At 41.3% G+C, this 16441-nt stretch overlaps 1 protein-coding gene and 1 pseudogene across 1 annotated transcript in view; one reads left to right on the forward strand and one right to left on the reverse strand.

Annotated features, from left to right (window-relative positions):
- The window catches only part of LOC146871534 (uncharacterized), a 46620-nt gene extending 36193 nt beyond the window's left edge, over positions 1-10427 (reverse strand). Inside the window, exons 1-2 of the mRNA XM_085647131.1 lie at positions 10230-10427; positions 9403-9439 (exon numbers count right to left, since the gene is read on the reverse strand). Of these exons, the coding sequence (XP_085503257.1) occupies positions 9403-9439; positions 10230-10427 (235 nt within the window). The remainder of the gene's footprint in view (positions 1-9402; positions 9440-10229) is intronic.
- A 1846-nt stretch (positions 10428-12273) lies between these two features.
- The window catches only part of LOC146871535 (protein FAM107B-like), a 37765-nt pseudogene continuing 33597 nt past the window's right edge, over positions 12274-16441 (forward strand).

Consider the following 16441-nt stretch of genomic DNA (forward strand, 5'->3'; position numbering starts at 1 on the left):
GCTGGCCAAAAATTGGATTAATCACGGCAGCCGGTGAACCTTGCAGGTGACAGGATAAGTTTGTAGTGGAACCATCACAGGCCCGTGTAAGTTAATACCTGACAAAGTAGAGAACCGCTCAGTGCGTTTTCACAGTTTGTACCGCTAAGAAACACTTCACGCCCAACACTACAACATCTATGTGTGTAAGTTAAATCCCAAGATGTCTTGATGTATTCTTTACCCAACCTTTCATATTTGCTTACTGGTATATGTTTTAGGCAATACTGAAAATGGATATTTGTAACAGGCAGAGTAATTTTACCATGTATGAGCCATTCAGTAGCTGGTTTTTCTGCCACTGTGAATGGTAATTTGTCCAGTTTTTCAATGCTCAGCAAAGTGTGGTCTGCTCCCCTTTGTGCCAGTTTGATCTGTTTATCAGTGAGATTGAATTCTGAAAACAGTGACTTAGTGTTGATTAAACACCAAGGCACATAGCTTGCACGCAAGTTTTGTAGCGTCCAGCCCAATAGCATGATAGAACGTAGCTGAGACTGACCATGTTGCAACATGACCAAGTCTTGTTCCATGATGTCTATGACAGAAGACACAATGCTGTGCAACGAATATATTCTGGACGACAGAGTTGTTAACCCATTGTCTACTACAGAGAGAGTTTTCTCTAAGTTAATACGATCAATTTCTCGTATTCGTTCTGCCGTCTCTGCTTGGGTAACCTTCCATGCTTCATTATAAGCAGCGTAGATACCAGCATATATGAAACGTTTATGACGCGGTTTTCTTGGTCCTAGCAAGAATACCCTAAGGTCTGCGCCTTCTTGAAGTAAAGTTAAGTGTTGTTTTACATCCTTCAGTGTAGCTTTCTGTAGCCAATCAAGGCAAAGTTTCCCTACACTGTATGTTGTTACTACTCCTGGATGCTGTCTTTGAACATTGCGTGGGTCTGGTCTATTGATAGTGAAACCCTGTGTTTTGTTCAGGAATCGATCTTGACAGTTATTCGTGTCTGTGGGCCAGAGCAACCATTTTTTCCATTCTGTATCTGATCTGTTGTGATGCAAAATATTATGTACGTCGACCTCCCCCCGTGTAGTGCTATTACTTGCAGGTATAGGTATGGTCGGTGTGTTCATGTCTTTGATCTTGGCTAACCCAAGGCAAGACGTTTGCTGGACAGTGTCATTCAAAAACATAATTTGCTCAGGGATGATACTGGCTCTAAACAAAGCTTCTACCCCCTGTACTTGCCAATCTTTTGTACCCCAGACAGATTTTGTCTCAATGTTGTCTTTCCAAAAGTCGAAACCCTGTCTAGACAGTTGGGCAATAAAGGCTGCAGAATAAATCTGTTTAGTATTGATTAACATATTTTACGTTCCTGTTTTGTTCACATTTTTAAAGTAAAACGTTTCTGTATTAGACAAATTGTAGTTCAAAAAAACAGTGGTCTGATGAGGTCAAAGATCCTCAGGTAGCAAGGCTACAATTAATTAATTTAAGAATAATTCAATTATATTCATTGGTATATTGAACCCCGTTGGATCCAATTCAGAGATGTATGCAAGGACACAGAAGAGTAAAGGAAGGCATCACATTTTATTTAACATCATAAAATGGAGTAGCTTCCGTTTCTGTCATTTTTGCATTTCAAGAGTATACATTATATACAGTGCTCACACAAACAAAAGTGAAGGTGCGTCAAGTGATGTGTTTTAGTGACGGTAAAAACTTTGCATCGCATTGAAAAAATTGTAGCCTGAAAAATATGGAAATTTCATTGCAAACATTTTTGAACTAACCTTTGGAGGTGTAGGACAATGTTCCCATTGGTTATACATAAATACATTTCTAGGTGATGCAGTTTTATGCAAGAAATGATGACCATAGTGTTTATAACAATACATTTGTTCATAGTCTGATGAACCCTCTAAATATTCATGATTTGTGAATACTGCAGACATCTCTAGATCAGACATCATGTTATTAACAGTCTCAAAGTCCCAATCATCAGAAAAGGTACTAGAAGTAATAAAGTCACTCAATGAAATCTTAAATAAGTGTGGAATCTTCCAAAGCTCAGACGGGCCAAATATGTCATATTCAGTTCTGTCCCAAACTATACCATCTGGTATAGGAACGGCTGTGATGTTCAATGCTGACAAGTCTCTTGCTTCACGATGGGATGATTTGTGTGGCGGGAGAAGTAAGTTCACTCTTTTACTTGCTGTGTCCATTTGAATATATCTTCCACTTATCAGCATACCTAGAGTTATTACCAGAGCTAACCATAGTAGAAAGAAGAATATTCCCAAAACAATCCATAGTTCAATCCATGGTGAAACCAGATAAGTCTTTTTCAGGAGATGAAAAAAGTCTGTTGCTTGTTCTTTGAAAGTTCTTTGTGCTGGCGTTGTTTCAGGTTCGCTGGGATCCTCAGAAAACGTATCAAAGTTCATGAAATAGCCAGAGGCAGTTCTGTCAGTGGTTGGAATTGCATCAGGATTTGTTGAATTCGCTGGAACCAGTTGATCACTTGTTACTTCATTGTAGACAGGTGTATCAGGACGAACTGTTATTTGGGTATCATGAGGGACGAGTTCCATAGCTTTGTTGCTTAGTCCTTTATTTCTCACTGCAGAATCTTCAAAGGCGATGAGTCTCTCAGTTTGAACCTCTTGGATTGTAGCCAGCGGAGTGCGTCTGCTACATTGTCAGAGTCCACTTGGCCTACTGCTTAGTATCGGCCACATAGTGTGGTTTGATCAGGTCGATGGACACAAATCTTTTCTCCTTTTTACCAGCAAGGGTCGGCAAAAGTACTGTTCTTGATCCGTAGATTGCTAGGACAGGTAGTGGTTGTCTGTAAGAAGGCCCAAATTCCTTCTTATCCGCGATCTTTTCTCTGACTAGATCACCAAGCTTTGGGATCCAGACAGGCCTTGCTGGGACAGCCGATTTTTCCCCACTGATGGTTGGCTTCAGGAGCACGTTGCTTTGTTTCGTTCTTAGTTCCTTTAAGTCCTGTAAAACAGCCAAACGATCTTTGATATCAAATTTCTTATTTTCCATCACTGTGCCTTGCATATCAAGGTCCGGTACCAATATTCTAGTTCCAAATAGAATTTCATATGGAGTGACACCCCCTAGAGAACTTCTTGGCAAGTTGTTAAGTGCGTGCTGGACCCCATAAAGGTGTTTGACCCACCCGAACCGAATACCCTAGCTGTTATAGACTGCTTTATGTCCCGGTTTTTCTTCCCACAACAGAATTTCCTTTGTGATCGAATGGAGAAGAATACCGCAATGCTACGCCCAAACTGGCCTTGGGTTCTTTGTAAGCTCGAGAGCTAAATGCAGGACCCTGGTCAGAATGTAGTGTGCCAATTGCGTATGTGCCGATAAAGACTCGCAAATCTTTTATAACAGTTCGAGCGTCAGCAGAGCGCTGAGGCCACATCCATAGGAACCTTTATTTAGTTTTTGTTGGATTGCATTTGTCCAAGAGGACGCCTGCACGTAGATAGTCTAATGCAGTCTAATAATGGTATCTGAACTGGGCTGGCCATGTTGTAGCCAGGTGTCTGGTGGCATTCTGTACTGCGATCTCTATTGCAGTCTATGCAGTTATTGATGAAGATATGAATCAGTGTATTCATTCCTGGTCACCAGTACATCTCTTTTAGTTTTAAAATTGTTTTAGAGATCACCTGATGTCTCAGACCCTCTCCCAGATGTGCTTCGTAAATCAAAGCTGCTCTTTCTTCCATGTTTGGTATTACCCTATCCCCCACTCCAGGGATTCGAGCAAACGGAACATTGTTCGCATCAATTATATATGAGTATTTGAGTGGAAATTTTTTAGGTAGCGCTGCACCGCTGCCTTTGGTTGAAGCATTGACAGCCAGCATTATTTCACTGTCTATTTTCGTTTTGGAACGAGTGATTGCAGCTACGGAAGCCGTTTGCACAGCCCCTTTCGCGGCTTCATCAGCCAATGAATTCCCTTCAACGTGAACGCCATCACGTTGATAACTCAGCGTGTGTATCACGTGAGTGTTTTGTAGTCCGTTTCGCAACTGAACTACTTGTTCCCAAAGCGTTTTATGCTTGATTGTGCCATCTTTTGCATCTTTGGAACCATTTTGAAGCCAATTCTGTAAAAATTCATTGTATGATTGAACACAGTAAAAAGAATCGCACTATGAGTGTGGGGAATTCGCGATCCGTATTTTCAAGTGCCATCTTGAATGCATGTAGTTCAGCTCGCTGAGCTGTACAATCTCCTAGAGATTGCGTTTTTGTGACCATTGGTCTGAATTTGCCATCGCGCATACAAGCTTTAACAATCGTGCATGCTGTACTGTAAGCTTGTTTACTCTCCGTAGCGGATTGTGCAGATCCGTCAGTATAAATTCGTACTGATCAAGAGGGAGAATTTCAGTAGGCAGAGGACATTCGCGTTTGTATTGCAGGAATGCTTGTGTTTTTAAATAAGGATCAAAAACATATTCAACATCAGTTGCAGCAAGAGAATTAACCCATTGTATCCATCTTGGATGTGAAGCTTTTGCATTCGGAATACTAGCTTTTGTAACTGCCTCTAAGGCTGGTACAGGAGTCACGATCATAATGCGCTTCCCCTGTGCTAGGGCTCTTTCTTTTGCTACAGCGGTTTGAACTGCTGTCAGAATTTTTTCTGTAGAAGGGAATTTCATTTCTGTTTGTGTATACAAGTGTGATTTGTATGCAATTGGTACTTTTTCACCTTCGTTAAAAGTTAAGTAGGTGAATCCGCATTGACCCGGAATGATTCAGATCACTAAGTTGCATATATTTACGCGTATTTGCAAGTGTTTAGTTGCTAACATATCTGTTTGAAGTGAACGCAGAATTTCTGTGTGTTCTTGTGGCCAAGTTGTGGCTTTGAAATCAGGTTTGATTAATTCGTAGAGAGGTTTAACCCTCTCTGCGTAGTTTAGAATGTATGTTCTTCCAAAATTCAGGAAACCTAGAATCGACTAAGTTTTTCAGCATTTTTGGAGGTTGGAGCAACGCACACTTTTCTAAAAAGTTGGCTGCCAGGCTTTTGCCTTCACTTGAAAGTTCATATCCTAGGAAAAGGACGTTGAGATGGGCATTTCTGGACTTTTTAAAGTTGAATTTGTAACCCTCTGAGGAGAAGCCCAATATAATGGTGTTCACCCTGTTCAAGTGCCTGTCCAGGTCATCGTCTGTCAGATATATATCATCGACATATGACAATGCCTCATCATCATAAATTTGGAGTAACTCTGTTACTCTTGCTGAGACTAACCCCGGGCTGTTTTTGAACCCCTGAGGAAGTCGACAAAATTGACGGAGAGTCCCCATTATTGAGAAAGCGGTCAAATATATACTTTCAGGTGCAATATTTTGACAAAAGAAACCATTTGAAATGTCTAATGTGGTTTTGTACTTTTTACGCACAATGTTATTCATTAATGCTGTACTGTGTGCATTTCGCACTGCAAATGTTTTTACAACAAGAGTTTAAGTGTCTGTAATCCAAAACTAGACAATATGTATTGTCTGGGTTGGAGACAGGAAACAAAGGATTGTTCCTTGATGAGGTGCATGTTTCAATCACTTCTTGGTATTCAAATTGATCTAAGATCTCCCTGACCTGTTTTTTAGCTTCTTGCTTAATTGGATACTGCCTTTGTGCAGTTTGATGATTTTTTTAACTGGATTTTGTGGTAAGGTGAGTCCTCATCCCATTTCCTGGCATAAGTATATTTTAAATGTACTGGAATGTCGTTGGAGAAGGCTGGCATAATGATGTCTTCGCCATGTGGGCACGCCCTGACAAATTCTGGTGGCCAGTCTAGTTCTGCTAGAAGTATATCATAACCCTTTGAAAGTCGCTCCCAAAAGTGTGCTTTCACTTTTCTTGGTATGTCTCCCTCCATCCGGAGTGTTATTTCATATAACCTATGCGGAGAACTAACCCTGGTATCTGCAGTTTCAACTTGAATGTCCTCATTCAAGTCCACTGTCTCCAGAAGCCCCTTCAGGTTCTGGCGAGCTGCTGTAACTTCTGCTGCACTGTCCAACATTGTCTGAGCCCATTCTCCGTTCTTGAGTTGTGTTCTCAGAATCCTCGGCATGTCTGATCTTCAGACCTGCTACCTTCTTTTTAGAGAATTGAGGTTTTGGTTTGTTTTTCTGAACATGTTGATTGTCTTTGGACTTTACGCGTTCCTCTTTGTTCTCTGACCGTCCTCTTCTTTTGGATGTCTGTGATGATATCTGAAAGGTACGAGAGGAACGTGTATCAGTATCTTGATACCTCTTAGGTTTTCTTAAATTATCCCTATTCCTGAGGTTATACCTCCTTTCAGAGGGCTCCTTTTGAGGAGACCTACCGCGGGATTCAGAATCTTTCTCTTTTGAATGTTGTTTGTTATTTTCCCACTTCTTTTTAGAAGAGGTAGGAGTGTTTTTAGGAAAGACCTTATCAGGACTTTCAGACAGTTGTGGTTTAACTGTGTAATTCTATTAAATGTTGTATCTGATTAAGTAATTCTTCGTCTGACATTGCTTCAATGTCAGGATGAGGTGTGTAGCTGGCTAAAATCGCCCATGTTGCTCCTTGTCTACCTAGTGGACCGAGCCTGGTAATGTGATTGTAATGTTTTAGGACGCCTTCAAACTAGAGATCATGCTCCTGGTATGTGAGTGGAATTTCAATATCCTCGAAAGGAATATCTTTCATCGGTTTCATTAAAACCTGTATAATCAAAAGCTACCGGGACATTGTCGGGTACAGCCTCGTTGTTAATGCCGTCTTCGGTCATTGTTTAATTAAAGTTGCAGAGCAAGTTTCAAGGGAGCAAATATAAGGTGCACAATATTTTGGAACACTGTATCCTTCAACGTTGAACAAACCAAACAGCTAATTCATAGGATTTTTGTCCTACTCAGCTATGGTGGATATTATCCCTACCCACTCCAGACGTCTTATGGAGTATTATGAGTAGGGTTCTCTGAAAAAAGCACGACTGAGTTACTTCAGTATCTAGCATTAAATTAGTGCCTTACCAAACCGTTGGGCGCCATGTAGTGTAGTTCCTATATCCCTGATAGGCTCTGCGCATTGGAATAATATACACTATAGTTTTGACATAGGACTGAGGTCAGTATGTCTCTATCGAGTAAATTAACCTTAATTACTTGTGTGTGCCAGCTAACTCAGGGGTCACTAGAAACTTCTCGAATTTACAAGAAGGGATTAGTTTCTGACAACCGCATAAACATGACAACTTTGTTACCCTTAGAGTCGGAACAATCTCAGAACTGTGGAAACAATAGATAACAGTTTCACTCAGTCAATCGTGCATGCTTCATTTCTACAGAGTTGCACAGAAATAGAGAGACGGGCGTTTCAATAAAAAGGGTTTATTGAACAGTCTTATTTCTCATGCAAGAGATATGAACTGCTACAATCGTAAGACAGGATGCGAAGTACAATACGTACAGGGTTTGCAGTAAGATAAAGTAATACTGCAATAGCATGGTTTGTAGCTATGACATATATTCATAAAAATACATATATAAATAACACAGGCTAAAATGTGAATACTCATCTGATGCTTCTAAATAGTTCTACCCCAGTGTACCTAACCTAAGTGTAGTACGAGGTAAGAAGTAGGTGCTGTTTTCTAAAGTATAGCTAGCTATAGTTTTAGTTTTGCCAAGAGTTGCCAAAAGTTTCTCTAAGTTCTAGTCAGCTCCTTACCTTAGAATGTGTGAGTTTGGAATCTCTTTCCGGGACTCGATGTCTAACATCCTGCAAGAGGAGTCGGAAACACTGGAGCTGGATTCTCTGCGAGGAGGATGACAGCGTCTGGTCAGTGCATCAGGCGGGAACTCGATCTCCTTTCGAACTTGTCATGGCGAACCGCAAGTATGCAGTCGAACTGGACTGTACCGGAACCGTGTTTGCCAGGGCAAGTGCAGGCATATTTATACCTTGAAGGTGTTTAGGAATGCCTGTATTGACGTAAAAGTCGGACATCGGAATGTCATGAATGAACCCCTAAGGAACAGATGTTCATGCATAATAAATTAGTTCTTGGAGAAATCAATATCCAAGCAAGGGAAATTCCTAAAGGCCTGAGGGGCCCCCCTGGAGATTGGGGCCTCCTGCACCATGGGGGCTGTTACACCACTGTGCATGACTGTTGCACATACTTGGCACTAAAACTCAAAAATACCATAGATATGTGCAATCGGGTCCATGCTCATAAAACCTTGCAGGAGATATTCCCATCCTAACAAATAGGTGAGAAATAAGTCCTCAAATAGGTCTTCAGACAAGAATACTAAACAAAGAGCACTGTCACGTTTGCAGGCAGCTCTATAACGTTTTGCAGCAGACAGATTGTCACCATGAAATCAACAGTATCTTTCCTCCTAGGTTGACATCTGATTCGTCGGAGGTATTAAAGTCTCCTAGAGCTTTTGGGATTTATAGATATTTGCATTTTAACTAACAAAGTTAGTAATCAAAGAGGATAGTAAATAGCTATTAGTGCAGTGGTTTCATTAGGCATAGTAGAAAACTGGGCAAAGTAAGTCTCAAACAATGGAGGCGAAAGGGTGTCAAAATGTCAATTGCTTATTTTAGTAATTTCAGTCACCAGACCTCCAATTTTTATAAGTCAGGGAATGCTGAGAAACTTAAACTGATTGGAATGTCTGAGGTCAAAACAGGATCACTGTCCTCTGTAGGGCAGAGTCATTCAGTGAAAGTAAGCACAGCTTCCTCTAGTGAAGGGGGCAAATGTCATCTATAGTATATTTGAACAAGGGTATAGTATTAATGTGGCTCCTTGCAAGAGCATAAGTAGGTGCATGAGGTCATAACAGAATAAACGCAACATGTTGGCACAGGTTGCTCATCTTGCAGCACAGTGGAGCGCCCCTGGCTCATTCTTGCCCGTATGGTCCAGCCATGCTTGCCTTCAGTTCTCCAGCGGCATGCCAACTGAGCCAGTCAACTATGAGTCACACAACATGCCTACCTTTAATGACTGCTGCAATGACCTCATGGGACATGTCATACAATGGAAGTCTTGCACCCCCTTACAAGACAGTTGCTGTCATACCAGTCAGAAGGTGACCAGGAAGATATTAAATGAAAAATTTACGCTCAACACACAGCGAGCTATCTTCCCCTCCTCCTGGACTTTCTAGCTGAACTGCGGCCTGTCTAATCAAAGCACTTGGCACTATTTGGCTCTAAGTGCACGAAATATCTTGCTAAGAGCACCCCAAGCCGAAAGGGGCAGAGCTCAGCACCAACTGACCAAACCATAATAACAGCAAATATGATAAAAGTTCCCAGAAGATTCTTACCTGAAATGAAGGCTTTCTTTTTGTTCCTGCTTTCAGCCTGTTAGAGCAATGGAAAAAACGTCCATTAGAAGTGTGCACGGCTCCAACACAAGCTGCTTGCACTATTTGATCATATTACTATAGAGCGGATGCTGTAACATTGGACCATCAGTTTAACAATTAATTAAGTATATAGCTGGCAAGTAGTACCTTGTCTCGCGCAGCTTTACCTATCTGAGTTTGGATGAAAATCCACTGTTTATAATTAGAGTGCAAAGTACATGACTCTTTAACAAAACCTCAGGTGGATTTTCTGTGGTTTTGCTTCAGAAGTCCATGATCAACCTGATATACTGCCATTGATCACAGTGCAATGTTTGTTCACTAATCAGCCAATGGATTCAACTAAGATGTATTCAAGGAGAGTAACCTCACAAATGGACTTCATGATCTACAGAAAGATTTGCTCTCTCGTCAACATTAGAGTAAGGCTAGAAGACAGATCACTTTAGATGACAAAAAAAAGGTTCAAGTTCTGAAACATTTTTGGTTGTCACATTGTCATGCTCTCTCTGCTGGGTTGGCCGTTGACCATAAAGTGTGTAGAAATTTGTTGAAGAGGTGAGAAAGGACTTGCCCAGCAAAGTTGTAGCCTCACCTATTCTGGCTCCATACACCTCAGTGGGCCCATTCAAAGTGTACTTGACAAATAAGAGTTGTAGGAGCCGATTGCGGTATTGAAAGATATATCAAATGACTCAATTGCCGGTATCATTCAAATGGAGTGTTTCATAAATTTATTTAAGAATCAGTGCAAATAAATAAAATATGATACATGTTTTTCATACTCGCATCATGGCTGTGAATATGAAACTGTAGTAAGGTATCTTGTAAATATTAGTATGAAACTTCTCTATGTCAGCAGCATGTACAGTTGGAATGTTGCCTGTTGCTAAGTGGCTTAGCATGGTAATGAAAGGTTCACAGTTGGAGTTGAGCTGTGCTGAGCCTGGTGGAGCCTCTGCTGTTGCTGGCTCCACAACCATGTAGCTACTGAATAAACCTGCTCAACCTCAACCTGTCTGCAGCGTCTTTACTACATATATTTGGCAACGATTCTAGCTACATGGTGATACCCTCTGCATTCAAAGCATCTCTGTAGCAAGAGGATACTTCAACAAAATTTCTTGCTACAAGGGAATACTTCCACTTCCAGTCTCTGACCAGTGCTGGATACTACTATACGGTATGGTGCATGACTTTAATTTTACTCAAGATCACACCCGTCATCTGTTTTCCTTGCACGCTCTATTTCACAAGCCTGCTACCTTGCACAGCAGTATTTTCTTTTGAAACCGTAACTGCAACTGTTTCCCTCGCGCACACTCTTCACGAGCCTACCTCACGCAACAATATTTCCTCTTGTGCAAACGGAAGGCAGTGACTGAACTCCGGCATATCTTCTTCTACAAAGCGCACGACTCCTCTGTGATGTTGGCAAAAAAGAAGCTGGTGTGTGTCTTCTCTTTTCCCGCAAGGAGGGTTCTTCACAAGTCTTCACGTAACGTCCGCAAATTACAATTTTAAAAAGTCGGGACAGTCACCATTTATATTCCTTAACTTCAAGCATTTTCACGACGATACACACGTGTCTGCATATCTAATGTTGGCAAGATAGAAGGTGGTTTGCGTCTTCTCTTTTCCCGCTAGGAGGGTTCTTGACACGTCTTCACGTGACATCCTTACGTTACGGCAGCCATTTTAAAAGATTGGGACAGGCACCATTCATATACCTAATCTTCAAGCACTTCCCACACCTAAAACAGATGTTCACAGTATTAATAGTTTGGCCTTCAGATTTGACAAATTTGGGAGCTCCATTGGTGCCATGGTTCCTTGACTTAATATGTGATTTTGCTGTGCCAACAACATTTACACATTCTGTATTTTTGTCATCTAGCTCCTTCAAAGAGAATATTGAAATTGCTATGCTCTTGGCAACTTTAATGGCTTCATCTAAAGTGTCACGGTGAATGCCAGTCAGGTAGGTATTGGAGCTACGTTGAAACAAACTGTAGAAGGCACTGAGTACACCATTGGTTTGCTCTAGAGTGTTGAGAGCTGCTGAACTCCAATACTCGGTGATTGAAAAGGAGCTTTCAGCTTGTCGTTGGGCAATTGAAAAGTTTTGTCCTTATTTTTGGGAAAGGTGTTTCCTTTTGCAAACTGACCATAAGCCTCTGGTAAACATTTTGGGTGCTGTACACCCAGGATATAAAGGATGGTTACTAAACTTTTACAATATCGGTTTGATGTAAGGCACATTTCGGGGGAAAGAATGGTAGAGCAGATTTTCTTTCACGTTTTCCTGCTGGGAACAATGAACAGGACGAAATCAAGTTTAAGGATCTTGTTGGTGAGGATTGTGAAGATTGCCTAGTTGCGACATCAGAAATACCAGAGTAGAAGATGGGCTCTGAAGAAGAATGGAAGTCTGCTTTTCATGATGATTCCGTGTTACAAGATGTGTGTGCTTTAGTAAAGAAGGGTTCGTCCAGAGAGAAAGTATTATCTCCCCTCTTACAACCTTTTAGCAAGGTGGAAAATGAAATTAGAGGATGGCTTGCTCTTACGAGGGGACAAGCTCTATCCACCACATGTTTTCAGAAATTATATAACTAAGAGAGCTCATGAAGGACACCTGGAGCCACCCTTATCAAACGTTGCATTTGTGATACCTTTTGGTGGCCCGGAATGGACACGGAAATTGATGAGATGGTCTGTGAGTGTTGTGTGTGGGGTGCGTCGGACAAGAGTCTTAAAGTGTTCACTCCTCCCCTACTACCTATAAAGTGTCCGGATGGTCCTTGGATGAGGGTGGGGATTGATGCCATGGGGCCATATGATACTTTGTCAGGGTACTCTAGGTACATTTTGGTTCTTATGGATTATGCTTCTAAATGGCCTGAAACCAGACTTGTCAAGGATGCCAATACCAAGATCATCATTGACTTTCTTAAAGATGTGTTCATGAGAGAAGGGTTTCCGAAAGTTGTGGTTTCTGACAACGAGAAGCAATTTGTGAGTAGTGAGTTTGTCCTTTCTGGAGACCTCTGGAGTCAAGCATTTGAAGACTTCTCTTTATCACCCTCAAGCCAACTGTCTTGTCGAGAAGATGAACCGCGTAGTAAAAGAGTGTGTCTAGTGGGCCAAAGCTAGTAATCATGTTGTGAGTCGAGCACTGAGCAGCATGATTTGGTTCTACAGGACCACACCTGATTCCACTATAATATCACCTTTTGAGCTTATGAGGGGTAGAAAAGCTAACAATACTTTCAGACCTGGGTGGAAGTCAAGATGGCTTAAGTCTGATTCTGATGTAAAGAGGTTCATGTCTATTGTGAAAGAGAACATGTTGGTGACTCAAACCAAACAGGAGTGGTTTGATGCCAAGAAAGGGGCTGAGATGTAGTGAAATTGATGGGAAATCCTGTACAAGTTGAAGGGGGGCACTGGTGGAATTTGTCCAAGGTGACTAAAGTTCTTCCGAATTTCAATGTCCCTGGTTGTAATGACCAAGAGAGTGCTAAAGTTAGCATGTCTTCTCAGCAGTTGAACTTTAGGAGGAGTGCCAGGTCACGTGTTAAACCTGCTTGGTTCAGGTCATAAAATGTGTATTTCTGTTTTTATTTATTATTATTTTTTTTTCTGTTTCGTTTGTGGGGAGATGTGTAATAAGGTATCTTGTAAATATTAGTATGAGGCTGTTTTCTATGTCAGCAGCATGTACAGTTGGAATGTTGCCTGTTGCTAAGTGACTTAGATTGTTAATGAAAGGTTCACAGCTGGAGTTGAGCTGTGCTGAGCCTGGTGGAGCCTCTGCTGTAGCTGGCTCGACAACCATGTAGCTACTGAATAAACCTGCTCAACCTCACCCTGTCTGCAGCGTCTTTACTACAGAAACATATCAAAAACTAAATAACAACGAAATATAAGTTTGAAAAATATTCAGCTTTTGCGTTATACTCAGCAACATGTATATTTTTCCCGAAGCACTGTGGACTTCATCAAGCTACAATTTTCACGGCATTCACAAAATGAAATTGAATGGAAAATCAAACAAATTGGAGCACCATTGTAAATAAAGCATGTCCCTTATATATGCAAATAAAGGAAGGAGAACAGGGAAAAATGTTCCATCATAATGATCACAACATTTTGTCAACTATGCTCGGTACGACTTAACATATTTATGTCTAACGTTCATAAGTTCTGAAGTTATATTCTCATTTCATAAATATGGTGTCACATGGTGCTAAATATGAAATTACGCAAATTACATTCCATTCTTGATTTGTTTTTGTATAGTTGTGCCCAGCATGTAAAAACATGTCCATATTTCAGATCAAAATTAACATTTCAGTAGTCAAAGCAGAAAAAAGGACTGCTTACTGTTTTTTTTCACTGAGGTCGGAGTGGACAGGCAGCTGCCAAGCTAAGTCCACTCCATCTTTTTTATTCAGCCCCTAGAGACCCCAGCTCAGGGTTCTCAAATATGCTGCATAAATCATTTGCTGCAACAGTTTCTGGGGGCAGCTGGGGACTTACATCTGCTGCACTGTTTGAACTTATTATAGTCCATGGAAGTTGCACGTGCCAATTGACAATGGGACCAGTTGTACACTCAAACTAAGCTGGGTCACTTGGACATGGATTTAAAGAGTCGAGAACAATTGAACCATAAACTTTTGGAAGCACCAGGAGCCACTGGACTGGTCTAGATGCTTTGCACTAGACTGTGAGTCCAATATCAGGCTGTGGATAGAGACAGCAGTCGGATCATTTTTTTAGGCAATGTTTAATTCAATCAAGGACCACCATATTTCAGGTGGAGGTCCTCTACCCTTACTTAATCCACCCTCCTGTGACACACTAGCCTTAAGAACTACACACTAGACTTCATAGTCCATACCAGGAAAAACTCATAGCAGACCAGATGCACAAAGTGGTAGCCAGAAGTAGAGATGCGCTTCAGGGGCAGATCCTCTGTACTGCTAGTGAGGGTGTTCGCCCTAACTGTGAAATTCTCATAGGCAACCGCTTCTTCAAGAAATGTGGCATAAATAAAAACACCATTAATATTCTAGTCTCACCTACCATGACGATCTCGGATGTAACCACCTCACCACAGATAACCTGCTCACTCCACAACTAACCATTACTAACTTGGGAGTTCAAAGAGGTACCATGTCATGAAACACTGACCACTGAGGCTAAAATTCTTGCTGTGAAGGGCAACCCAGCGCAACTTTCTTCACCACCTACTAAGGACAGAAGTGCCCAAGATATCCAACATCTGCTGTATAATACGTCAGTCAAAGACAAAGACAATAAAGTGTACTGAAGCAGGAAAGGACATTTCTACTCCATTAAAAGCCACCACAGCAAACACTAAAGACAACTCTTTTTTATTTTTTTAATGAAATCTGACTTCAACATTTTTGCCTCCCAAATCGAGTAGTCCATCTCTTCCATATTGAACATAGATTGTAATCATCTGAGTGGGAATAGCCAAATGAATATAAACAAAACATTATCCACCGAATGCTGCTCTTTGGAAGGAACTACCGAGTCTTAAACTAGTAGTCTGAGAAATTGCATGTCCAAAATGATTTATTTCAAACACTAGCTACTGTGTCATGTGCATAGACGCAAAACTGCCTAACCTAAACCCCAACTTCACTTCCATCAGGAAAGGGTCAAGGGTGGTTCAACCAACATATAATTGCTGCCCTATAATTGACAAGCTGGTAGTTTCGCATAAAGATGAAAGATCCCAGGATCATCCACCTGACCTGAAAATTATGGGGCCTCAACTGGAATCAAACCTTTAAGGGTCGATAATCATACGGGAGACTACCTCAGCAGAGTCCCCTAACTGCCATGCAAGTTCCACCTTAAAAGACCAAGTCAAAAACTCATTGGATCAATCCCACACTGTGGCAGATCCACTTGAGGTCATCCCAGCTGACATAAAAACCATGGACTAGAAAACAATCGAAGCGCTTTGCAAATCCAGTAAGACTACCAGAATAAACACCTTTGTTAACGGCTCCATAAAAAGTAATCCAAACACAAAAATATATCCAATATTTTCAATGCAGTGTAAGACTAATCGCTGTGAGGGGGTAACAAAAGGAGCTACCAAGATGAATAGAACAGCCACTATAATTGAGCCAGTGGTAAGGCATAAGAGCTGGAGTCAAACTGCTCTGAAGATCCATCAGGGTAAAGAAGAACCTATCTTAATTATGTCATGGAATTCAATAAGGTCTAGCGAAGGATTCTCCAACCATTTGGAAGCCCTGGAATCAATACATTCTAACCATGATTGCCAACCAGAAACAATAAATGTTTCCCCACAATCCTCACAATATATTCTAGATTTCAAATCTGAGCCACCTACAAGTTTACCGGCTTCTGGAAGTGACCAAAAGTCGACTGACACTGCAAACAGCCTTAAACAGTATGGCATTAAAAATAGGGGTGGGCGGAATTTGCGTAGTCGCGCTACGCAAAGCTCCGCGAAATGGTAAAAAATCTCCGTGAGCACGCAGAATTGCTTGTTCGCAATGCTTTTTTCCTGTCCGCGAACGCTGTTTGCATGCTCGGGGGGAAATATCTCGCAAACACTCATTTTGAGAACGCGAACAAGTAAAAAATTCCGCAAAGCCGCGGAACGCAGAATTTTGGGCAATTCCGCGTTCTCCGTGGAACGCGAAATTACCCAAATTCTGCAAGCGGAACGGAATTTACCGCCCATGCCTAATTATAAACTCAAAGCCAACTAAATTAAAATCTATAAACAACATAACTTATGATTCCCTCACAGCCTCCAAATCAGTTAGGTCTTTCCCACCTTTTATCCAAATTTCATCCCAGCAGAACCTGGCTAGTGATCATCCACTTTTTAACAAGCGTAACGAAAACACCACACAGCAGCAGCAGCTACGGGCTGGAAGGACTGTAAAAACAGAAGAGCACCCCACTTTCTCTTCAT

This window comes from Triturus cristatus, chromosome 1_1 (assembly GCF_964204655.1).
Source record: "Triturus cristatus chromosome 1_1, aTriCri1.1, whole genome shotgun sequence".
In the NCBI taxonomy this organism is placed as follows: Eukaryota; Metazoa; Chordata; class Amphibia; order Caudata; family Salamandridae; genus Triturus; species Triturus cristatus.